This window comes from Esox lucius, chromosome 18, assembly GCF_011004845.1.
Source record: "Esox lucius isolate fEsoLuc1 chromosome 18, fEsoLuc1.pri, whole genome shotgun sequence".
NCBI classification, from domain to species: Eukaryota; Metazoa; Chordata; class Actinopteri; order Esociformes; family Esocidae; genus Esox; species Esox lucius.
Genome location: NC_047586.1, coordinates 22,929,342 through 22,955,364, shown reverse-complemented (window position 1 = coordinate 22,955,364; position 26,023 = coordinate 22,929,342). Strand labels below are relative to the sequence as shown.

Here is a 26,023-nt window from a genome sequence, read left to right as displayed (position 1 = left end):
GTTTACCAGAGGCAACCTTTTGCAAATAAGGAGCAATGGTGAATTACAAAATGTCTACAGGTATAGCAATTGTTTTGCCAAAATGTATAGAATATTAATGTAGAAATTACATGAATAGATTATTTTAGAAATGCTTGCCAATTTATATAAAAAACCGAAATATCTGAAGTACATTCTACTACTACTTATACCCTTTATTTAGTACTTTGTAGAAGCGCCTTTGGCGATCATAACTAAGTTTTCTTGGGTATGCCTCCACCAGCTTTGCACATCAAGATTGGGGCAGTTTCTCCCATTCTTCATTGTAGATCTTCTCAAGCTCTGTCAGATTGGATGGGGAGCATCTGTGCACTGCATCTCAGGTCTCTCAGCAGATGTTCAGCCGGGCTCAAGTCCGGCTTTGACTGGGCCAAGGACATTCACCTACTTGTGCACTCTGGATCGGGTTTTATGGACCTTTTATAGACCTTTCTGTATTTTGCTCCATTCAGCCTTTTTTCAAGCCTGAGCAGTTCCCCAGTCCCTGCCACTGAGAAGCATTCCCATAGCATGATGTTCCCGCAACCATGTTCCTAGGGATGGAATTAGCCAGGTGATGAGCAAGACATAGCATTTCAAATTCTGGCCAAATTGTTAGATTTTGTTCTCATCAGACCAGAGAATATTTTTCCTCATGCACTGAGTCCTTCAGGCAGCAGTGTTTTACTCAGGAGGGGCTTCGGTCTAGCCACTCTATCCTAAAGGCCTGATTGATGGAGTGCTGCAGAGATTGTTGTCCTTCTGTCAGATTTATCCATCTCTGCATAGACACTCTGAAGCTTTGTTAGAGTGGCCATTGGGTTTTTGGTCCAGTGCCTGGTGACTTAGCTTGGGTGGAGGGCCAGCTCTAAGAAGGGTCTTGATGGTTCAACACTTCTTCCATTTCACAATGAAATGGAAGAAGTAGTGAGCCCACTACGCTCCTGGAAAAATACTTGTGCATTTTTTTTGTACATGAGATGTTTCTATTTTTCATTTACATCAAATTGGCACACCTTTCTAAAAACACTTACTAACACAAAATGTGAAGTAAGTGAAGGGGTCAGAATAACTTTGGAAGGCACTGTATAAAGTTATATTTTTTTCACAGACAGATGAAATGACATCTGCAGTTAATGTTTTATATTTATGTTTCAAATTATCTACTTCTACGAAATCAATCAGTACTAGTACTATACCGGTCAGTACTACCCCCCCCCAAACCACCATGGACAAACTAGTACTAAACTGGTCAGTACTATCCTTCCCCCCTAAACCACCCTGGACTAATTAGTACTATACCAGTCAGTACTACCCCTCCCCCCCAAACCACCCTGGACTAACTTGTACTATACAGGTCAGTACTATCCTTCCTCCCTAAACCACCCTGGACTAACTAGTACTATACCGGTCAGTACTATCCTTCCTCCCTAAACCACCCTGGACTAATTAGTACTATACCAGTCAGTACTACCCCTCCCCCCAAACCACCCTGGACTAACTAGTACTATACCGGTCAGTACTATCCTCCTCCTTCTCCGGGGAGCCAGAATCTGTCTGCGATCGGCCTGTTGCTGGAGACGGTACGGATGAGGGCTGAGCGGGCCCAGGGCAGTGGCATCGACAGGGACGTGGAGAGGGCGAGACGAGACGTTCAACTGAAGCAGGTGGAATCGATGAAACATTCGTCAGCCCCAGAATCAATGAGGACTTGGACAGACAGAGAACGGGGCCCCACCATGATAGTGGCATGGAGCAGACGCCGGGCTCTGGGTGTCCAGGGAGTAGATAAGCGGCTCGCCGACAGTCCTGGGGTTATTGGTGATCCTGGTCTTTTACTGGGCAGTTTGCCACAAAGTGACCGGTACCGCCGCAATACATACAGCTGTGGGAGAGGAGCCTCTGTTGGCGAACTGCGGAATGGGAGTGTTCGGCAGCGGCCGGAGAACTCCGGGGGAACTCGGGCGGCAGGGCAGCCTTGTGCTGTATACGTCATGGAGTTGGGTACTCAGAGGGAAGCGAAACGCCGGAGTGATTGCCTCTCTCCCAACGGCGTTCCTGTATCCTACTACCGATCCTGGTGAAAAAGGAGATGAGGGCATTCACATCCATTGGTAGATTCAGAGCAGCGAGCTCGTCTTTGATGGTCTCTGGCTAGCCACTGGGCCTCGCTCTGTCTTGCTAGTTCATCCATGATGGAGCGTAGGGTTTCTTTATGCTGTCCCTCTGCAGCCCTATGCAGGACAATGGCGTTCTACATACACTCCACGTCTGCTGGGTCCATCTTGGCCAGATCGTTCTGACAGGGCTGGGGGTATGGAACCAAGCGCGGACACAGAGGCAGATTAAGAGGTGTCGTCCACAGGCATTTATAGTAGGGATAGGCAGTCTTGTGGTCGGCAGGCAGGCAGAGGTCAGAAAATGATTCAGAACACTAGATGTACAGAGGATTTGGCTGGTTCGAGGTCGGGGACAGGCAAAGGTCGTAACGAGGTGGTCCACAAAGCAGAAGCACAGGGGCAGGCAGGATCGGGGTCAAGGACAGCAGGGGTTCGGTAACTGGGAAGGCAGAGCAGAGAACGGGTAAGAGGAGACAGGTAACACAGGAGTAATCGCTGGAAATGCATGAAAAGACTATACGATCTGGCAGCAGGCAAACAGAAAACACAGGCATAAATAGACAAGCGGTAACAGGAACAACAGCGAGACAGGTGAAACCAATCAGGGTGTGACACTCTTAATGTGACTTATAATGTGAACAATCATCAGGGGGATCTCATTGTTGAAAGGTATCAGTCAGGAGAAGGGTACATAAGAATTTCCAAAGCATTAGATATACCATGGAACAGTGAAGACAGTCATCATCAAGTGGAGAAAATATGGCACAACAGAGACATTACCAAGAACTGGACATCCCTCCAAAATGTATGAAAAGACAAGAAGAAAATTGGTCAGGGAGGCTTCCAAGAGGCCTACAGCAACATTAACGGGACTGCAGGAATTTCTGACAAGGAATTTTGGAGCGCTTTTGCAAAGAAGAGTGGGCAAATAATGCCACGTCAAGATGTGCCATGCTAATAGACTCCTACCTAAAAGCACTGAGTGCTGGAATAAAATCAAAAGGTGCTTGGATTAAGGGTATTAGATGAAGTATTAGATTACGGGTGTGCACACTTATGCAACCAGGTTCCCCCTCAAAGATTTCAGTTTGTTTTTCAGTTGAATTGTTCTCGTTCTAGGTCGCATTAAATGTGGAAAAAGTTCTGACATGATTTATCTTTGTCTCAGTCTTTTACATCACAAGATGTATCACCTGCCATTTTAACAGGGGTTTGTATACTTTTTATATCCACGATTTTCGAGATGGAATTGAAGTGCAGACTTTCAGCTTTATTTCAAGGGATTGAACAAAAATATTGTATGAAACATGTAGGAATTGCAACCATTTTCATACACAGTCCCCTTATTTCAGGGGCTCAAATGAAATTGACCAAATTAACACAATCATAAATAAAATGTTTATTTTTAATACTTTGTTGAGAATCCTTTGCAGGCAGTGACTGCTTGAAGTCTGGAATGTATGGACATCACCAAACGCTGGGTTTCCTCCTTTGTGATGGCCGTCTTCAGGTGTTGTTTGTTCGTGGGTATTTCTGGCTCACGTTAGGTTTTCAGCAAGTGAAATGCATGCTTGATCAAGTTTAGGTAATTGACTCGGCCATATCAGCATATTCCACTTCTTTTCCTTTAAAAATCTCCATCCAATAAATTTTTCTGAATTTGGCTGAATCTGAGCAGACAATATATCCCGATTCACTTCAGAATTCATCCGGCTGCTTCTTTCTTCTGTCACATCATCAATAAACACTAGTGACCCAGTGCCATTGGAAGCCATGATTGGTCATGCCATCACACTGCCTCCCCATGTTTTACAGATGATGTGGTATGCTTTGGATGATGAGCCATTCCAAGCCTTCTCCAAAAACTTTTCCCCCTCATTCTGGTACAGGTTGATCTTAGGTTCATCTATCCACAGAATGCTGTTCCAGAACTGGGCTGGCTTATGAATGGTTTGCACCTTGTGAACAAACTGTATTTGCTCTCGTGAAGTGGTAGACTTTATGGTAGACCAGTGCATAATTTGTTTCTCAGAATGTACCAAACTGTTGATTTGGCCACTCTTAATGTTCTTGCTATCTCTCTGATGGAGTTTTTGCAGCCTAAGGATGGCCTGTGTCACTTGCATTGAGAGCTCCTTTGACCAGTGGTAACAAGGCATGATGGATCCATGTTCTCATTCTGTTTACGCCAAATTCTGACTCTACCATCTGAATGTCTCAACAGAAATCGAGACTCATGAGACCAGTCAACATTCTTCCAGTCTTCAACTGTCCAATTTTGGTGAGCTTGTGCAAATTGTAGCCTCTTTTTCCTATTTGTAATGGAGATGAGTGGTACCCGGTGGGGTCTTCTGCTGTTGTAGCCCATCCTCCTCAAGGTTGTGCGTGTTGTGGCTTCACAAATGCTTTGCTGCATACCTCGGTTGTAACGAGTGGTTATTTCAGTCAAAGTTGCTCTTCTGTCAGCTTGAATCAGTCGGCCCATTCTCCTCTGACCTCTAGCATCAACAAGGCATTTTCGCCCACAGGACTGTCGCATACTGGATGTTTTCTTTGTAAACCCTAGAAATGGTTGTGCGTGAAAATCCCAGTAACTGAGCAGATTGTGAAATATTCAGACCGGCCCGTCTGACACCAACAACCATGCCACGCTCAAAATTGCTTAAATCACCTTTCTTTCCCATTCTGACATTCAGTTTGGAGTTCAGGAGATTGTCTTGACCAGGACCACACCCCTAAATGCATTGAAGCAACTGCCATGTAATTGGTTGATTAGATAATTGCATTAATGAGAAATTGTACAGGTGTTCCTAATAATCCTTTAGGTGAGTGTATGTGATTGGAATTGGTCCCCTGTGTTACAACAGGAAAGAGAATGCAACACAAAGGAGAGTTTGGGAAGACGATTTGCCCAACTGCCAATGAATGGCTAGTGCTTTGCTGTAATATAATCAGATTTCCCTTTGTTTTTTATGCATATTTTCTCCCTGATTGGGCATATTGTTATATAAACTAATAAAGCTACCAAGTTTGTTCTCAAAGAGTTTACTCTGTGCTGTTTTGGTCTTTTGTGTCACTACTCTCCTCCCTTTTCTTTCAATCTTTTAGTGGAGAAATTAGAAGAAGCTTGTGTGTAATTAGAATTTGTCCTGTCCATCCTCCCATGTCAAATCTGCTGCCAGGTCTGCTTTGGGAATAATAGACGTGTGTATTTGGGTTTCAAAAAATGGAGAGGAGGCTTTCTCTTGTCAGTCTCTCACCCCTTCCCACCCTCTGACAGCCAGTTCAACCCTGTTACATGGTAACACATTTGAGGCAATCTTAGTACAAGGAATTTTATAATAAGGAACTGAAATGGTCTAGTAATTAGCTGTCCCATGGTTAAGAATGCATGTTTCTGTGTTGGTCTATCTGCTATATCGAGTTATAAGAAAACATTAAACGTAGGATCATCTGGTCTGTGGCACTCAAATCTAATACATTTTCTTTTCCCCCGGCCTGTTCTATTTTACTCTCAGCAAAGGACAGGTTTATTAAACTAGTTCTGTGGGCCTTTGAATTCTCCAGTCCAGTTAAATGGTTATTAACAGGGCCTTTCATAGACATTTCGAGGAACATGGACCAAAATGACAAAAAAGGCACATCTGAGATATGCAGGTAGCGGAACAGACATTGACTTCAGTTGACTGTCAGTTTCTGCAATGTGCATTTCACAGAGGAACGATGCATGCCCATCTGAGTGAATGCCGCGCAGATGGTTATCGGTACCTGCATACTGACAGGCAAAAAGGGCACTTGTTGAGTCTGAGGGGAAAAGGGCAGGGCCTCAAGCCCCCCACACCGCGGTCTGTCTGTGCACATGCCTGTTTTTATATCTGGTATATATCATCGACAGATTTGTCCAAAAATCGGTTGTCTTGTTACTGCAGTAGCAGGTTTAGAAGATGATGCCCAACCAAACATAGTTTTGCTGCTCTGACTTAGTAAGGTTAGGGTTAGACATAGAAATAAGTCTAAAGATAGGCTTGTAATAAATTATAAAGTAATGCAGAGAAACAGTAGACTAGAGATTTGAATGTTTTTGATGTACTTGTTGTGGACAAGAGCACCTCTGTATTGGCACTCCGGCTGCTTTTCCCACCGGACGCGGGAACACTTTCTATTCCAATCCTTTGGAAAACAAACACATTGCTATCCACTTTCGTTCTTGGAAAAGGGGAAAAGGCAGAGCTTGGGATTTTAGTGGGTGTGGGTTTTTTCTTTCTTGGCAGCAGACAGCTTTCAAGTCTTGCAATGTTCCCACACTGTGTGTAAAGTTATGTTTTGTCCCATTCCAAAGCTCAAGCTGTTGTTCATACAAATTTAGAAAAGTATGCCTTTACTACATTGTGGTACACATTAACTAGATTAAAAAATACCCTAACTTTATCATTTAGGGTTTACCATGAAGTATCTCTTAAGCAATTCACAACCATAAAGGTCTGTAATGTATAGAGCCATAAAATTAGAGAATGCTCTGCAACAAGAGGTTGCTGATGGCAAAAACTTTGTATAGCAGTGCATTTCCTCTTTCAAAAGCCCTAATTTAACTGTACTATAATACTAATATGAATATTGTGTAAATAATATGTAATGTATGTCTTTGTATTAAATATAAAATGTTATGTATATACTGCATTATAATGTAATATAATGAATGAATTATCCTATATTGTCTATAATAGTTCTGTACTCTTGTAATTATATTTTATATCCTGCGAAGAGTCGCTGCATCATGTGCTATAACTAATAAGGATCCCAATAAACGAAACAACATATATAATATGTCATATGGTATCCCACTAGGCACATGGAAGCAGCACGCTCCATGAAGAGGGCTTTCATTGTGGGGGGGCATGCTCATTATTCCTAGTATTCTGGAATGGATGTATGATGATTCTGAAATAAAATGGATCTCTCCGCTCAGTTACGGTTACTGTTTCTAGCATTTTATATTTTATTGTACAGGAAAAGGGGAAAGCTTTATTTTACCTGAAAGTGCATTGAGCCTTAGATGGCTACACCATTAGTTTACATTCTTTTATAACCATAAGAAATAGTTGGATGCACTGATGCACAGCACTCTTAAACACATCAGTTAGTGCTGTCAATCTTCCTATAAGTCTTTAAATATTCACATCACCCATCCTCTCCCCCACAAACTCTGTATATACTGTATTTCTCATTCCAAAAGACGGATATGATCCTTTGAAGTAGCGAATTGATTTGTCTGCCCTTTTCAACTAAAATGTGATGAGCTCAGATGCTGAGATGTTGTTTAGGGTGCTCGTCCTGTGATGTTAATGTATTATTGAGTGGTCGGGTTTTGGGCCTTTTTTAAACTACACCCTGGGGAGTGCTAGTGCCTGTCTGGACTAATCAATCATTCTGATTAGGTCTTACAAGTCTCCAGTTTTATGTCTGTATTAAAGTCATGGATGAAGTTGTGTTTGTATTGGATCCCGGCAGTTGTATGCTAAAGTTTGTTTGTACACATAAACGTTTCAGATTTCTAGATACAATATGCATATGGTACACAAGGCAAACTAAATTTGCGCTTTCAGGTTCCTACTTGACAATGTTAAATTAGATAGGTTGTATGTAAAACATGTAAAGAGCCCTAAATAAAAAAAATCATGCATTTTTCAATCTTTGGTATTTAGTATTTAGTAGTTTTTCCACCCTACCCTTGTCAAGATAACAGCAATGGAAAGGACACCATCCATGATGAATCTCTCCAGATCCTTCCATGTCAGTGGTCTTCATGTGGAATCTGCTCTTCAGCTCACCCCACATATTTTTGGGGGGTTTAGGTCAGGGGACTAAGATGGCAGTTGCTTGAAAAGCTTGATTCTTTGACCAATTTTTTGTGAATTGGGAGGGATTCTTTGTATTGTTGTCCTATTAGAAGATGTTAACTTAGGAAGATTTTGCTCTAAAATCTCCTAGTATTTGACAGACTCCATAATGTCATGTATCTTAATTACCATCTGCATCTGCTTCCATCACAATGTGCAAATTATTTTTCTCCATCCCAAATTTAGGGACATGTCAAAACATACATGAAGCCGTTACAGCCAATGAGATAGCTTGCTGTTGCTTACACATTTATCTTGGTGATAAAGTTGCTGACTTTTTTACCTGAAATTCAGACATTTATATTTGTAAGATGTTAACTCTGAATCACATAAAATGTGTTCCTTTCCATAGATAAAAGTGTAAACCTAACTTGATTTAAGTATACAGTGCCTTTGACAATTTGCATTTGACAATTTAATTTTAGATCAGGACATTGACTTGACAACTGAAGGACATGTACCTTTTACTTTAGCTGCTCCAGTGTTGCTTTGGCCTTAGGCTTGGCACTATTGTCTTGCTGAACAGTGAACTTACTCCATACAATTCAATTTTAACAAGATGAAAAGCACCCCCACAGCTTGATACTGCCATGATGCTGCCAGAACCATATTTTGCTGGTATCTTACTTCAAAAGCTTTTTTCTCATATTGTAAGGTGGCTCATACAGGCCAGGTTCATGCAGAAACCTAAATGTGATTGATTGGAGCACCATTACTTGTCTCCCAGCTTCTCACACAATTCTCCTTCTTGTTTGAGTGCTGAATTTTGAGGGACAGACTTTAATCTACAGTGCTTGGGTGCTATGATGCAGCTTCCACATCCTAGTTATTTATCTGACTGTGCTTAATGAGAATTCCAAATACATAGATGTAATGTTTTTACCCCTTTTCTAATCCATATATTTGCACTACTTCATGTTTAACTTATGTAGAATTTTTCTTCATATTCACAGCCTGCCCAATTATTCTTCAGCAATGGGTTTTTATCCAGAAAATGTCACAGCAACTTTATTGTTCACAGGTTGAAGCCAGTGGTAAAGTAATTTGTTCCTAGTTAGAGCAATATTTTTATTTGTGTAAACTTGTATATTGACTGTATAATCCCTGAGATGGTAAGGGGATCACATCTATTGTTCTGTCCTTAAGCAAGGCAGTTAACCCTCCCCAGGTGTTGGTTAAAATGCTTACCTGGTATAATAAGGGTGTACATATGTTTGAAATTTCTGTGGTGTTTGAAATATCTCAGTATGTTTTGTTGACATTGAACAAATGAGATGTTGTTGTGCTGGGGTTGTTGTTTATCAGGAAGTGCTTATTTCTTTCTCCCTCCCTCTTTGCTTATCTCTCTCCTTCCCTCTGTCCATTCCCCCTCCCTCTCTATTGTCACCCCTCCATTCCTGCCTCAGACGCATGCGCTCTATGTTCCTCACTGCGGCGGTCTGTCCCGTTATTTCAGAGACCCAGGGACTCTCTGAAAATAAACCAACACCCTGGTCACCACATGCGCTGCCATGCACTCATCCTCGCCCATCTCAGTCTCTCTCACTCTTTCCGCTGGCTCTCCCTCACCCTTGCTCGCTTTTCTCACCTGCTCTTTCTCTTTTCCTCTCACTCTCCATCCCTTTGTTTCTCTCTCTTCAACCCCTCCTCCTATTCCATGCATTTTTCATTGCTCTTGGTTTTGATGCAGCCCTATCTGTGATGTAAGATGTGTGTTTTTCAGTTGAAAGTTAGTCTGTCCTGTATGTTTTATAGTTGGCGGTTTGTTGAGATGAGCGGCTCTTATTTGACTTCTTTGTTTTGCGAAGTGTCCCTCTCCCTCCTCATGGACGTCTCTGAAAATGACTTTATTGATCAAACAGCCTGCTCATGTATCAGCCCACCTGTCATAGGATCTGTCCCTGAGGGAGCATCAGTGTAAATCCTGTAGCCTTGTGAAGTGATGGGGATGCGATGACTCCCACTATGCAGAACAGCTGATTGTCGTTAATGCTTTTTTCTGATCAGGGAAAATGTACAGCTTACACAAAGTACCTCTGATAGATATTTTTTTGCTGGGGAATTCCATCAAAAGCATGAGCACTAACATGTGAAGTGTATTTTTCTGTATATACAGTATATTTATAAAACTAGGGAAAGGCTTTAATTTCTGATGGAAACAAAATATGCAGGGTTTTATGGTTTCTCTAACTTTGCAAACAATGATTTTATTTTGCATATATTTTACAGTGCAGTTGTGAATTTACCTGTAGGACTGGTACAGCACACACAGGCAAAGACAGACTTGAAATTGTTATACTGTACTTGTACAGTTTTGTGTGTTCAGTGGGCTAGATATTCTAGCTAAACCTAGCAAGTTTCAGACCGTTTCTTGTTATCATTGCGAGTTACCATGGCTACCTGATAAACACAGATTTTTGTTAGAAAAGTATTTTTTTCCAAACATGGTACGTTTTCTACTCCTAAATTGTCAGTCTGTTTTTAAAGAGGCTATTTAGAGGGGAACAAGAGGCCATTTAGAGATACAGTGTGGGTCTTATAAGATTTCTGTAAGTAGGCTAAAAATAAAAGCATAATAGTCCAAAAAAAAGTGTCCTGACAACGTTTGAAATCTGGCCCTTATCTTGGCCCTGATCATCTCCAGCATTTTCGTGGCTGGGGTGTGGGACAAGATGTGTTGACACCCGTTGACACATAAGTCGCATGCCATTGTTGAAAGCGGAAGTGCTCCATTGCTGGCCATTGCCGCCTTTCAGCAGTGTTGACCATCGCGAACAGCAGATGGAAAAAATATTGAGCAGTGTTCTCATGGCCATCTGCCCTATGGCTATGAAAGAGGTCGTCAAACTCTACTCTGTCTCCCTTTTTTCTTCACGAGAAAAGTTTAGTATGCAATCAACGGTGACTTCGACCAAGCCAAGGATGGCTTCACCACCTTCGACCGCTGGAGTGGTCTCTACTAGCCCAGCGTCTTGTCCGCTGACTTCCCTGTCGGCCTGCCGGTGTAAGAGCTGGACCCGATGGTCGAGGCTCTCACACTGTGCTGTGCGTGTCTGGGACCGCAGCATGCTCACGACAGCGCCATCGACGAGCCAGTGTGGACAGGAGGACAGGAGTGAGGACCCCCCGGCAGTGAAGGAGGACCTCTTCGCTGCCATCTCTGCTGCTGCCCGGCGTCTGCGCATTCGATGCCGACTGCGGCGCCGGAGGTCCCTTCCCTACGCAAGTACGCGGAAGAAGCGTGTGGGTCCCAATTCATGACCCAGGGGTACAGTTAAGTCCCACCTCGCCTTCAACACAGTGGAGGGTAGGCTGGAGACTTTAAGTAGGGGCATTCCGCCCCTAGAACCTGCCCTGGCAACTTCCCTGGTCCCGGGCCTGAGCACCTGGAGCTACAAGCGTCCAGCTCTACGTCCGTGAAGGACCGTGTCTCCTTACGTAAAGGACTGTGTTGCTTACGTAAACAGGCAGGGCAGGGTCAGGTCTCTGCCCCTCCACCTGTTGGCGGTGCACATCTGGAAATGGGCACAGGTGCACCTCAGGTCTCTGAGGGCCCTTTACATTCCCGGAGAGCACAATGTGGGCATAGACTTGTTATCTTGGGGAGGTCCCCGGGACGACGAGTGGCGTCTTCATCCCAACATTGTAGCCGGGGTCTGGAGACGTTTCGGGAAGGTGCCGGTGTATCTGTTCGCGTCCCGGGAGGAGGTGCACTGCCCCCTATGGTTATCTCTTCGAGTGCAAGACAGGCCACCGTTGGGCGTGGACGCGTTGGCTCTCCGGGCGTGGCTGAGAGTACTGCTGTACACGTTTCCCCCTCTCCAGTGCATTCTCCCTGTCATGTCTCGGGTGCGGTCGAAGGGGCTTTCGCTCATCCTGATCGCCCCTTTTCGGCCAGGTGCCCTGTGGTTTGCAGAGGCGGCTCACATGGCGGTGGGGACACCATGGGAGGGCCAGGCTGAGAGGGCCATGCTGCTTTGGCGAGGACTGAGTGAGGAGGTAGTTGCGACCATTCAGGGTGCGAGGGCAATTGATCTGGCCTACAATTCACGTGGCACTCCCACGCCCAGGGGGTTTGGGGCCCAATCCACGCGTGGGGTGGTGGCCTCGGCCGCTCTGTTTAGGGGTGTGGGTGTGGAGGACATCTGTGCTGCTGTGTCTTGGGGGACGCCGTTGTCTTTTGTCCGGTTTTACTTGCGTGACATGGCTGCGGGTACGCTGGCTCACTCTGTGCTCGGTGTGGCTGAGGCTTTAGTGTGAGTTAGGTCCGTTGAGCTGCTGGGACGGTGAATTTGACATAGTTCGGTCTGATGCTCCGCTTTGCCTCTGCGGTTTTTGGTCGTATGCTAGCATTGAGCGTCTGCTTGTGCGCCGCGTCTGGGTCTTGGTGTGTTGTTTGGCCTGGCCTCGTACACTTTGATTCAGTTTTTACTGATTGAGGAGGTACCGGTTGGGTTGGTGACATGTGTGCATTCGTTTGGGGCTGTTTATCAGTTCGCAAATGTATGTGACTGGAGTGAGCAGGATGGAAGCGGCTCTGTGTCGTGGTTAGTATTCCACGCCTGAGCCGTCCTTTTGGGCACTTATCTCATTGGTGAGGTATGAGACTGGCAGGGAGTACATCTTGGGCTTGCTCGCTTTGCCCTAAACCAATAGGAGCGAAAACCCTATGGGCAAAGCTTCACGATATAGAACGATAGTTACTTTAGTTTTGTCAGCTCAGGGTGGACAGATTTAGATTATGGGTTTCAAGACAGAAATCCATTCCTGATTTGTTCCAAGTTGTTATGTAAGATCCTCTCATCTGTGAACATTCAAGCTCATTTCTTGGAAGAAAGCGTCTTTAATCGAAGGCAGAAATGTTGATAAATGGTGAAACAGTTTAACCTTGTTTGCTTACAGCTGATCTCCTTCACATCTCCAGTAATGAGGTTAGAAGACGTTAGGAGGTGAAAAGAGTGAAGTATGTGAGCGTGTGAGAACCTAAACTGCCATGAAATACCTTTTGTTTGTAATTTTGTGTCTTGAAGGTTAGACATTTTATTGAGGACAACTTACTAGCTGTTGAACCTACTGTGTACCCTTCTCATCTTTTATTTCATCTGATGTAGTTTGTGGCCAAGGTGTATGTGGTGCAGAAAAACGGTGTCCCTGCCACATGGAAACAATTGCATATTGTTCCCCGAAACTCCTCCTCATCAGATATTGATCCTCATACAGTCAAGGAGAAGAACTCTTGCATTCACATTTAGCCTGGGCTTAGAACCAATATCCAGTTTTTGCTCCTAGATCTTGGAGATTTGCTTTTGTAATTCACCAAGACAATGCTAAATCCATTAGTTGAGACAAGGGTGGGTACATTGTGGCCTCTATTTCATTTTACTGCCTGACTCAGATAATGACATCCATGTTTGTTGTATCTGTAGGCTTTCCAAAATCCCCTGAATCTCTTTTCTCACAAATGAAGACCGACCAATCCGCGTCACAAGAGATGGTTATCAATGAGATACTGGAAACCTGGAGAGAAAGATAGGCTAGGTTTATTATTTGAGTGCAGTAAGTCAGGTCTCTGAGGTCGAGCGCTGGTTAGTGTGAGCTTCCGTTGATCTGTACTGGGGGGTCCTGGATCTTCTAAGTCTGGGATTGTGTTGTTATTGTTTGGGGGGGGCGGGGCAGACAAATTGTGGGAGGTATAGAGTGTCAGGGTTCATAGGTCAAGAGGTGTTGATGGACACCCAGATAGGCCAGTTTGTTTTAATGTAAAACTGGTGGAACCTATACAGATGAAGACAGGTGTTGCTTAATATTCCAGGTGCCAAATCCTCACTATCTTGAGCTGGCCAATTAATTTAATCTAATTTCATATATCTATGTTACAAAGCATGTAGGAGTCTGTAATTTTTCATAGGTACTCTTCAACTGTGAGTGACAGAATCAAAAACAAAAATCCAGAAAATCACATTGTAAGATTTTTAAGTAATTAATTTGCACTGTATGGAGAGAGAAACAGAGAGAGGGAGACTGAGACACACAGAGAAGGAGGCGTAAAGAGGAGACAGAGACAGTCAGGGACAGAGGGTGGCATAGAGAGAGAGAAAAAGTAAGAACTTGTAGAGAGAGAAAAAGAGCGACTGAGAGACAAACAGAAAACTGGACAGAGAAAGAGATAGAGGAGACAGATAAAGATAGATGGATGTAGAGAGGAGGATTTGCCTGTGTTATAATCTGCTTCTGGTATCAGCCTCTCATGGTGTCTTTGAGATGGTGGAAGCTTATTCTTAGCAATCTTTAAATAAAAACTTATTTCTTCCCTCAATTTCTATATGGCCATGCACAAATGCACTGATGCTTATTGAGGTGATGCATTTCAATCAGTCAACCAGCCACCACTTACGGTCTTTCCATGCAAAATGGAAGATCAGGGCTATGAAATACTTAAGTCAGACTGGGAGGATTGCTTCATACCTGTTCAGTTAACTCTGGATGGGCTACTGTCTTTTTAAACAGACTACACTACTCCAAGTTTAAGCCCCATAGCATCTTCCCAAGTGCCTTGCCTGCGTTTGCGTATCCACCCATCGCCTTAGCAGTAGGGGATTGGTGTATTGGGAAGGTGTGAGTTGTTTTCAATATGCATGTATCTATTTATTATTTTGCGCCTGTCTTGTTAATTTTCCTTCAATCTAAAAGAAAAATCAAGCACACGTTCCAACTAAATCCATAATGGCTTTATTGTAGCTTCTAATAAAGAGGGCAGGACTGTCTTCTCTGTGTCTGTTTGAGTGGTGTGGAGGTGAGGAGAGACTGAGTGGGGCTGCTGTGGTTCAGATGAGTTAAATGAGGATTGTTTATGGGAGAGAAAAACATCTGTGTTTGTGTCAGGGGACGCAGGCATGGTGTTTGTGGTTTTATGTGGCTCATGTTAGGAGTATGGCAGTATTATTATTTGAAAGAACTTTGAGAGGCATCTGGTCTCTTTTAACTTTCCAATTATCTGTCACACTGGAACAATAGAATTTTGGGACACTACAGCTAATTGTCTAGTTACATGTATCATAATCTTGTTGTAGTAAACTTCTATGTTTCTTATTTTTTGTATGCAGAATCTGCTGTGTTTTTATATATTATACAAATACCAAAAGTGTTTATCTATACTTTGATTCATAGGCATAAGGTTAGATATACTGAATGGGGACTTAATTAACACATCCAAACAGGTGTTGATTTCACGAAGGCATACCAGCTTAAAATAGGCATTAAGTGCTGTGATCTACTAGAGAGCAGAGAGCTGCCACCTCCTATTAATTTACAATAACAGGAAAGCATCAAAGAATGATTTGGAAAGCACTGTGAGAATGTCTGGATTATTTAGCAATTTGAAAGGCAGTTAGCATGTTTCCCAGACTTTTTGCGTTTAAAAAACAGATGTCAGGAAGTCTAGTGGTTACCAGATCTGTCCAGAAACCTAAAGGTTCCTAGATTGAATCCCTGAGCCGGCAAGGTGAAGGTTGTGTTTTTCTGTCCTTAAGCAAGGCAGTTAATCCTAATAGTATCCCAGAGTTTTGGGGAAAGCGCTGCGCGAGCATGTATTGCACTTTATTGTCCATTGGGAATTCCTCATTACTAGAGTGAATAATACTTTTTTACATATCATTTTAATTTGATTTAAACTACATTTCTGTCACAACAATTGTAGTCTACATAAGCTTCATCTCTTTAAATGTCTGACCTACTCCTTGAAGTTTGCTATGCCTATAGAAAGTCTTAGGGAGTTTTTCCTAGCCACTGAAATTCAACACTATTGTTGTTTGCTCCTTGGGGTTTAAGGCCGGTGTCTCTGTAAAGCACTTTGTGACGACTGCTGTTGTAAAAAGGGCTTTATAAATAAATTTGATTGAAATTTGATTGAAAGTCTACATTTTGCTGAAAATGTGTTTGGGGTGTGTGTATGTATGTTACCACATACTGGGGATTGCTTTTCAGAAGTCAAACCACTGGAGGACCTCTTTAAAAAGAAAATGATTCAATAAAGACTACTCAGATTAGTTGGATATACATGATCTGGGAAGCTGTCTATGTCTGCTGAGTGCTGAAGAAAAATCACTTTATGTTCGAAAATTTGAGTTAGTTAAATATTGGGATTAATATATAAATAACGTCAGATGAAAGTCAAAGAATACGGAAAAAGAAAATCACTTTAGCTAGCTGTATTACAATGAATAAGCCTTTTCTGCTACTGAGCCGTGCTAGTGTAATTCAGGACCTTTATTGATACCCTCAGTGCCAGGTTGTACCACTGCCATAAGGACATGGTCATCTAGATCACAGACAAAAAACATTTCAAACATAATTTGGTATTCAGAAAGCCTTCTTAGTAAAATACATATGTAATCACTCAAATACATTACATTTTCATGTGTTTAGGTGTATACCCATTAGTATTTTCAAAAATTATTTGGAAATAGTCTTAAATACAATTTGTTTATTTGTTTTTTATTTTATTTTTTACAAATCTGTAATGAACAATTAAATAAAGTATTGCTTTGGCCTGTATATTTCAAAATACTTAAATACACAGAAACAATATTTGTAATACCATATCTCAATCCAGTTCAGCCAAACACACACATACCAGGGTCTGGAGAGTAGGAGAAAGTAAAAAAGGGCAGAGACAGGGCGGAGTGCTCATAGGGCCCCGCTAACAGTCTTTGACCCCAGGTATATTATGATTTTAGGGGTCGGGGGTTAAAAGATTAACAAGTTCTGAAGGTTAAGGGTCATCAGTGGATCTGGGGGTTTAGACAGACATGTCCACTGACAAATGACAAATTTACAGGGGTGAGGGTGGGAGGGGCACTAAAATGTTCAGGAGACAGCCGGATTAACACACAAGACTCAGATTCTCTTGGGGACGGATTGAGGTGGACTTTTGCTACTTCTCTTCCCCTCATTCTCCTCTTTTCTCCTTTCTCCTCTCATTTTTCCTCACCATGAGGTCAAATGGCACAGGGTTAATTGTTCTGTATGAACTATGACCCCACAAGGAGTTTAAAGATCTCAGCGCAGTGTGAATGCATGCATGTGCCAGTTCCTGTGCCTACAGTTTTAATCGTAAATCGACTGCAGCAAGAATGACTTTATACTCAATCATGACCTGCCTGTTTAGCTGTAAAGGGTCATGCAGAAAAAGGCGCTTGGGGCTAGAATCAAGCAGTATGAATGTGCAATGCACAGAAACTTGATACAGTTCCGACACAATTGTCTTCATCCTTGCAAAACTCTGAGGGGGCTCATTTGAAAATGTGATACACACTACCTCAGAAGGTCATGTCTACAGCCATCGATATCTGCAAGTTTACACAAGTCACCACCCCCTTTCAAAATGTACACCCTTTCTTCATTACAGCCTGAATATAAAACACACACAATCTGACCTTTTTTATGGGTTAATTTATGCACAGTAACCCACAACCTCAGAGTGAAAAATAATTCTGAAAAAGTCTGAAAATGTCTTCTTATTGAAACACTAGAACACCCTATTTCTATACCCGTATGAGGACTGTGATGATTTTGTGTAGTCTGCCTCTGTGGTGTATTCCAGTGGTTTGCAACCTTTTTCAGTTACTGTTCCACAAACTGCATTTTGCTCATACTGATGTACCCCGTTATGAGTCTCCTCAAGAACCCCCTGTGGATAAACTAAGTATCCCTAGTTGGGAACCACCGTCCCTATATGTCATGACAGAAATTACAACAAGAAATAATACCAGTGAATAATGACAATTGTAATACAGTATGATTACCTGGTGTCAAAGCCCCTGTTACTTGGTAATATATTTTTGATGTTAGGAGAGGGGGTCCGGTATTGAAGGGAGGTATATAGTGCCGCCTTGTAAGGTTGTTTCATCGTAACCATATAAAGGAGAGAACTTTTCTTATAGTCATCTATTCGTGGTTTCTGCCTCTGTATAACCTTTTAATGTCTTTATTATAGTGACTAATGCTGTGGGGAGACGCCCATGGAGTCATGTTATTGTTTAAGTTGGGGGTCAGAAGTTCATCTTCTTCAGAGGAAGGTTAACTGTTTAAAGCCTAGTTAGCAAACAATGAGAGGGAGATGAATAATAGCAGATCCCTGGGTGCATTTTTGAAAATAATTCATATCTTTTTTCATTCTAGCTAACGACCAAAAGGTGTCCGTCTTTAAGTGCACCATTTCATCCTATTGTGTTCTTAGTCGACCATTTTGTACATGCTACAGCCTTTTTTTAAGCGTTGTATCACCTTTTTCCAGTAAAATGATAACACTTTTCTCAGATGGGAGAGGAAGCACTGGGGTAGGAGAGTTTGCGAGTATTTTCGCCTTGTGCTTTAGTGTGCACATAGCAAACACTGTAGTAAAGTAAAGCAAACTGGTACACAACCTCTTGGACCCAAATTAAACAAGCCTGTTGATCACACAACCCCCACTTTACCACACACACACACAAACTGGCCTCAAGTCACACCTTGGTGCTTGCTAACCTCACACCTAGCAATCATGTGCGCGCACACACACACACACACACTGATCTCACACAGAAGGTACAGAGCTGGGACACTTTATAGTACAGGCATCCAGTTTATTCTAATACCCTATCCAGGATTAGGAAACGCAGAGTTGGATCTGGCCCATGTAATGTACGTCAGTACACACAAATGGATTGCTTGTGGAACCAATCCAGTGACAACGTATGCATAATTGACGAGGAAATGTGTTCTGTGTGTAAACTTCTTATCAGACAGATCTGGTTTACTGAGGCTGTCTGACAGTTTCTGGCATGGAAAGGATGTGAGTTACACTAGAAGAACCACAGGAATGCCTGTCATGTCACCGAAGCAAAACAGAGACCATTCCAGTGTCTGTGTGTGTGAGCAAGTCTGAACGTAAGAGTAGATTCTGTGTGAGTGAGTAGTTCTCTTTTTTCTGAGAAACGTCTTGTAAGAGTGGGTCAAGTCTCCAGAACCCTGAACTTTGACCTCATATATAACCTTCTATATAATCAAATTCTCTGACGGATATAGGCAAGGCATCTGCAGACCTCCAAACTAAATGTGTGATTGTACCCTCTAGAATTGTTGACACCCCAGGTGAAAATGAAAAGAAATGCTGTATAAAAATATCATTGGTGTTTATCAGGCTAATCGTGCACTCAAAAAATATTGAATCTAACCTTTAAATGGGCCATATGTGAGATTTTTACTGCACTGCTAGCATAAATGTAAAGCACCAGAAATCATCTGCAGTCAATGTTTCAATTTTGAAATACTTATTTTCACAGAAGTCTTCAGAGTACCTGAGATATTCACCTTTTAAACATTCTCGGCAGTGAGCTTGCATTGACTTATCTCCGTATACTTCCTTTAGACAGTTGCAGTATTATTCCACCCACCCTAAACCACCCTGGACTGGCGTATTCTATTACGGTCTTGTTCGGTAATTAAAGAGGAAGAGGAAACAATTTGTATTATTAGAGGCAGGATTACAGGTAGGATTCATTAGTGAAACATTAGACACATTATTCTACACAATTGAGTGAACATTTTTCTAAGAGAAAATGTCATCATAGAATAATTATTTTATAGAAAAAATGCATACCGCAGCAATTGCATCCTTGGAAAATCCTATGAACAAAATCAAATTAATACTTATTTTTCTGATTGAGATTTAACTTTTAAAGTTCATCTGAGTCTTTGGGAACTCTTAAGTGGTCGTCCCATGAAACTGTTTTACCGGGGTGTAAACCTGAGGTGACACGATCTAAACTCAGCAAAGTGAAAACTGAGTTATGGCATTTCAGTGTGTGGCTTTTATACAAGCCGACGTTGCTCAAGAGGGGTGAAGTAACAAGGATATTAGAGTAGGGAGGGTGAGCGAGAAGGGACATGGCGAGATGACGTCAAGGACTGGCGAGGTGAGTGGTTTGGGAGTGTCAGAGGGTGAGGAGGGTCAGAGGGTGAGGGATGTGGTCCAGGTCGGCCCTGATCTAAGAAAGAGGGCACAGAATGCTGGGAATGCCAGTCATGAGGTGAGCCACTGGGGGCAGGCCAGTAGATGTCAAACGAGCACTTGCCGGTCTATACTAAAAGCTATAATCAGAGTGCCGTGAATTACGCTACGGGACGTCTTGCTATGAGAAACACTGCTAACATTCACTATGTTTGGGTCTGGGTTTGTGTGCGTAAGCATGGACACAAGTAAAATGTTTTCTTCTCACAGCCAGCAGACGTCAACAACGTTTCCTCATGTTTATAGCCTCCATATAAACTGACCCACCAGATATACGGTCTGGCTGTCCCTGTTTAACTGTCTCATATTCTCTCCAAATTTCTCTTTCTCTTGATCCACACTACTCTGTTTATCACCTTCTCCTGCTTTTGCTTCCTTTCATTCTTTCTCTCTGTTTCCTCTTTATTGTGTCTGTGACTTACTATACATCAGCTTGTAAGAAAGCACTGATTGTGATGGTCAGGGGCCCGTTCTCTCTCAGCCTTTCTATCTCCAGAGGCTGCCCTGGCCGAGGCGGATCGCCTTTCAGGGCAGGAGTAGTCTCAGCCGCTGGGAATGGGACAGTGAATCAGGTATCCATTAGTTTGCCACAGGCCTTCAATAGGGAGACTGTTTTACTGTCTTGACGAGCTTCAACCCCATTTCTCAACTCCACTATATGAGTTTGGTTGTAAAGGCTGAGGGCAGAGTGAGATCTCCCACAACACTGAGTTCTGCCATTCAATACCTGGACAAGAATCTCAGGTTAAGTTTGCAAAAAAAATAAAAGGAAAAGACCGTAAGTGTTTAACAGTGAACGTTTCTAGAAGTATCGCTTGCAGTGTCTGGTTAAAGATAAAGTTCACCCACTCCTCTCAGCATGACTCCTTTGATTTTATGTACAGTGTGTTCACTCTGCAACGCAAGCCATATCTCCAGTACCAGCCCCAAGCAGACAAAGCTTTGTGAAGGCCTGTTCCGTCCTGCTGTCACTCAGTAAAGCTAGTCTCTTCCAAAAATCCAGCGATGCGGGTGGAAAAGGAGTGTGACTTTTTGCTCGTGTAGCATATTAGGTGGGGGCTAACACGAAACAGATGAGGGGAGGTGCGTAAAAGTTTTGTTGCAATTTCGATGATATGACATCTGTTTGGACAGAGAAATATTATTACAATGACACATGTGCTTATGATTCTGAAACCTTCATGAAAAAAAATCTTGGTTTTGCAGCTGCTTTGAGTAGATTTTATAGTTTGGGAAATTAACATTTTAATTTCTCTCCTCGTCAGCTCCAGCAGAAGAATGGACAGATCTCCATCTCCAGGTTGAATGGGAAGAGGGATGAGCAGACAGGGCCTAATGACCACTCCGAGGACAACACCCTGGCAGAAGAAGGTATGACAGATATTCACAATCTTCCCCAGGGGACGGGTTTTTGTTTAGTTGGTTGTCGATGCGTTCTGGTGGCTGCGTGAGTTTGCCCTTTCATTGCATTCGAGCATTCCTGGCGCAAGCAGCTGCGCGTGTGACTCTGAAAGTGTTGTGTGTGTGCGTGCGTGCGTGTGCGTGCGCGTGTGCATGCGTGTGTGTGCGTGCGTGTGCGTGCGTGCGTAGTGGACACAGAAACACAATGCCACCCACGTTCAGCCCCTGGATGTCTGTGTGTGTTCTGTCCCTGCAGCTATGTTACTCTGAGTGCCTCTCGATCCCTGGCTAATCTTTCTGTCGACACAGAATGGACACCTACACGGTCTCCTATTGGAGCTCCTTTGACAGCTCCCTCACAAACTCACATACCCAACATACCCAACACAAATGGGCCTTACAGAGTCTCAGAGGAGTTGTTCTAGTTAATCTGTTGTAAGACTGTGTACAGACACCTGGCCTTTAACCTAAAGTGGTCTTACAGTAATTTGTCTGCAGGGATCTTAAAACGAAAGCCAGGTCAAATTCCTCCCTTGTAAGGGGAGTTTCTGGAAGATATTGCAGGAATACATACAGAAAAGTGCGGAATGCATTTTTTGATGATCAGTAAACTTTACCTGTGTCACTTGGATGGCGTCAAGGTTTTCCAACAGTAACATATACGTGTTCCCTGTGTTGTCATGGAAACAAGCCAAAGCGCTTTCATTGTCCTGCACCGGTCAGACGTTTCCCAAGGCGACCCTTTTCCCTCAATGTGTTTATTTACTTTAAGGTTCCTAACGGGGTCTCTTTCTATCTGGGCGGGCTGCAGGGGCGCTGGAGGTCTTCCCTCCCTAAATATTTAGCAGGCCGTGACCTGGCTCGGTACAAAGCGGCCCGCGCTGTTCAATAACGCCATTCTGCCAGAGGAGGAAGTAACTCTATACTACTTTAAACAGAGATATGTCACATACCACACAGTCAAAAAACCTATTTAATAACCTATTTAATGAAGCAATTCTGTGCGTTTATAGAGTAACCCTATACCCCTCAGATCAGACAGAGAGATATCGTATGCATGTAGGGAATGATTTGATGAGATTATTTAAGGCTTATTTAATGGTAAAATTGTCCAATGGTAGCCTAATAAAATACATATAGGTGAAAACCTCACAATGGAAAATCCTGCATTTTCTCAATTTGTCAACAGAGGTGAGGTTTCTCATCATAACCAATTAAAGATGTATTAGATGTTTCTTACCCCAATTTAATTTCAATAATGTTCTTCAGTATTTTATAGATCTTTTTAAATACATTTTGTGTGGCGTTTGTGTTATATACATTTATTTGATAGTGGGGAAAGGTAGAGCAGAGTTTTTGCTGAATGAACAGTGGGTTGGGTTCAAACCCATGCTGCTTAAATATATAGATGGATGACAAATTAAAGGAAAAACCTGAATAAATAAGTGTCGGAAACATAAAGGAATCAGATGCTTCCATAGCGGCACAGACCACAGGACTGCTCCTTAGAGACATGACTCAGACCACAGGACTGCTCTAGTCACCTTCTCTCAAGTCTTTGGCTGAAAGGGTCAGTCCTTTGGCCCTCCAGGATTTCAGACTTACAGGGATAAATTGGCCTTCTTTTAATGATTAAGTAGATAGATTTCTTGTTATAAATGTTGCTTGTTCTGGCCAGTTTTACGGAGAGCGTGCTACTTTATCAGAGAGGTAAGGAGAATGGGAGGAAGAGAAGCAGGGAGGGAGTGTAGAGGGAGATAGAGAGGCCTTCCAACTCTGCTTTATCTCCTCCCAGAGCAGATTAAAGAGCATACGTTTGGAGGGAAACTGAACTTCAGTTGCAGGCTTTTAAAGAAGTGCCTGAAACTAGATACCCCATACAGTGGTCTTGATGAGAAAAATATCTAATGTTGGGGGATGTTGTCTTCTACACCAATCAACCAGTCCAGTGCCTATGTGGAAGAGGTTGAGATGGAGTGTCCTCTCAATGTCCAAAAGACGTAAATCGTGTCACAGGCTCTCTATTTCTATTTCCCTGAAAACCGGGGCTGTCAGGTTGTCAGGGACACAACGCTGAGGGTGGATGAAACATTCCTCTGATAAGAGCATGGAAACATCAAAGAGACCAAACCAGCATCAGAAAATTTGCCAATACAAACCCTGCACACTGTCCTGTATATCTGACCAGAATTTAAAGTGGAATAAGGGCAGCCCTGTATAGACCAGCATCGCAGATCCTGACCAGTCTACCATAAACCATAAAACATACATACTGTACCAGGCCACCTCATATTTTTCGAATGGCAGGGTAGCCTAGTAATGATATCATCAGGCCAAAATTTGAAAGGTTGCTGGATGAAATCCCTGAGCTGGCATGGTGTTGAAAAATGTGTACCTGTGTAAGGAAGTTAATCCTAATATCTCCAAGTTAAAATGAGAATGTGTTCTCAGTTAATTTACCTGGAACAATTATGTCAAATATTTGAATTTAACTGACCAGCACCTAACAAAGACAAGAAGTGGTGTTTTTGGTAGCACCTATCTAGTCCTCGCCGAAGTCCTAGATGAAACAGTTCCAACATTGACGATGACGAAGACAGTTAGGTCCCAGTCCGTATGGTTTCAGTGGCCCCTGTGATTGCTTGCCATCTCAGAACATTGACAGAGGGAGAGGAAGTTGAGGGGGAAATGTGTTGGAGGGCAGATTCTTCCTTCCCTTAGGGACTGACCTCAGAGCTGTGTCGGAAGGACAGATGGATGGAGCCCTTCAGGCCAATGTAGGTGACTGTTTCCCAACATTGTGTTTTCAAGGTACGGATTCATGTGTTGTTTGGCACTTTTTATGATGAAAATCGAACATTTTGGTAGCCGGTATCAGCTAGGGAAATCATGTTTCCCAGTCTTGTTCTGGAAAGATGTGTCTGTAGTAGATTGCTAAACTGTATTGTATCATGTAAATTAAAGGTCTACTCTGCCTGGCAATACCAGATAAAATGAAAGGAGAGATTTATGCGTGTGCGTTTGAGTACTAATGCTGATCACTCTAATCATCAATCAAGAACTAGAACTTATTGATTCTAAAGCAGAGAGTGTTTTTTGTTTGTTCATGTTTTATGTGCTGGAATGTGTTGCACTACATTCAGATAAAATTGTTGAAAACCTAAATGTAAAATGTATGTCCTATTCGCAGCCTTTTAAAATACTGTGAGCATGAAAAGTATGTTATTTTACAGTTCATATTCACACTTACTACTCCTTTAAATCCCATTTGATCTAGTGACATGGGGACTCAACACTGTTAGGTTAAAGTGGAAGGACATTTTGGACCAGCTACACCAGATATTTAGGGATAATTATTACACATAGCATGGCAAGGACCGGGACAAAGTAGCTCTTCTGGAGAAATATGTAAGTAATGTTTACCTTGAGTTTAAAAATAAATCTTTTATTCTGTCATTTATTATTTTTACTTGATATTTCTTACATTCCACTTGCTTTTGGCAATGTAAAGAAATGTTTTACTCTGGTCTCAGTTTGTCCAGCTGTCTAGCCACTGTCTCCTGTGGGCTACAATCTGGCCCACTGCTCTTTCCGTCAAAAGGATCTCCTCTAATGATACACACGTCACGGTCATATAAAGCATAAAAATGCCAAATATACATTTACACTAGCTGTCCAAAGTACTAATTCAAAGGTATTTATTTAGTTTTACTATTTTCCACATTGTGCAATAAAGGTGAAGACATCAAAACATTGAAATAACACATGGAATCATGTTGAAACCAAAAAAGTGTTTAAAACAAACAAATGTAAATATTATTATATTTCAGCTTGTTCAAAGTAGCCACCTTGTGCCTTTGTGTCAGCTTTGCACACTCTGGGCATTCTCTCAATCAGCTTTATGAGGTAATCAACTGTAATGGTTTTCCAACAGTCTTGAAGGAGGTGCTTTTCCTTCACCCTGTGGTCTAACTCATCCCAAACCACCTCAGTTGGGTTGAGGTTGCGTGGTTGTGGAGGCCAGGTCATCTGATGCAGCACCATCACTCTCCTTCTTGGTCAAATAGCCCTTAAACAGCCTGGAGGTGTGTTTTGGGTCTTTTTCTCAATATATTATACTCCTACTAAGCGCAAACCAGATGGGATGGAGTATCACTGCAGATCGCTGTGGGAGCAATGCTGGTTGACTGCTTTGAATCTTGAATAAAAAATAGGAATAGGTGAAGAGAGTACAGGTGACAGAGAAAACGAAAAAGGAGAAAGAGAGATAGAGACTTAGTGAAGAGGAGAGCGAGCAAAAACAAGATAAAAACAGATAAACACCATATTATGAATGTGACATTGTGTAATTAGTCCCAGTAATACATGGGAAAGGGAGTTTCTGATGTGTGATTGTGTGTGTGTGAGTGTGAGTTGGAGGATGACATCAAGGCTAACTAATTCACTATGTCTCCTCCCAGATAGCTGGCATTGTGCTAAAGAGTATTCAAAGTGTTCTGGGAAGCAGAGTATGCATATGTACTGTATGTGCATATTGT

At 42.5% G+C, this 26,023-nt stretch overlaps 1 protein-coding gene across 1 annotated transcript in view; it reads left to right on the top strand.

Moving 5' to 3' along the window:
- The window catches only part of akap12b (A kinase (PRKA) anchor protein 12b), a 51,787-nt gene that overhangs the window by 5,929 nt on the left and 19,835 nt on the right, over window positions 1–26,023 (top strand). The window contains exon 2 of the mRNA XM_010882149.3: window positions 21,350–21,455. Within this exon, the coding sequence (XP_010880451.2) occupies window positions 21,350–21,455 (106 nt within the window). The remainder of the gene's footprint in view (window positions 1–21,349; window positions 21,456–26,023) is intronic.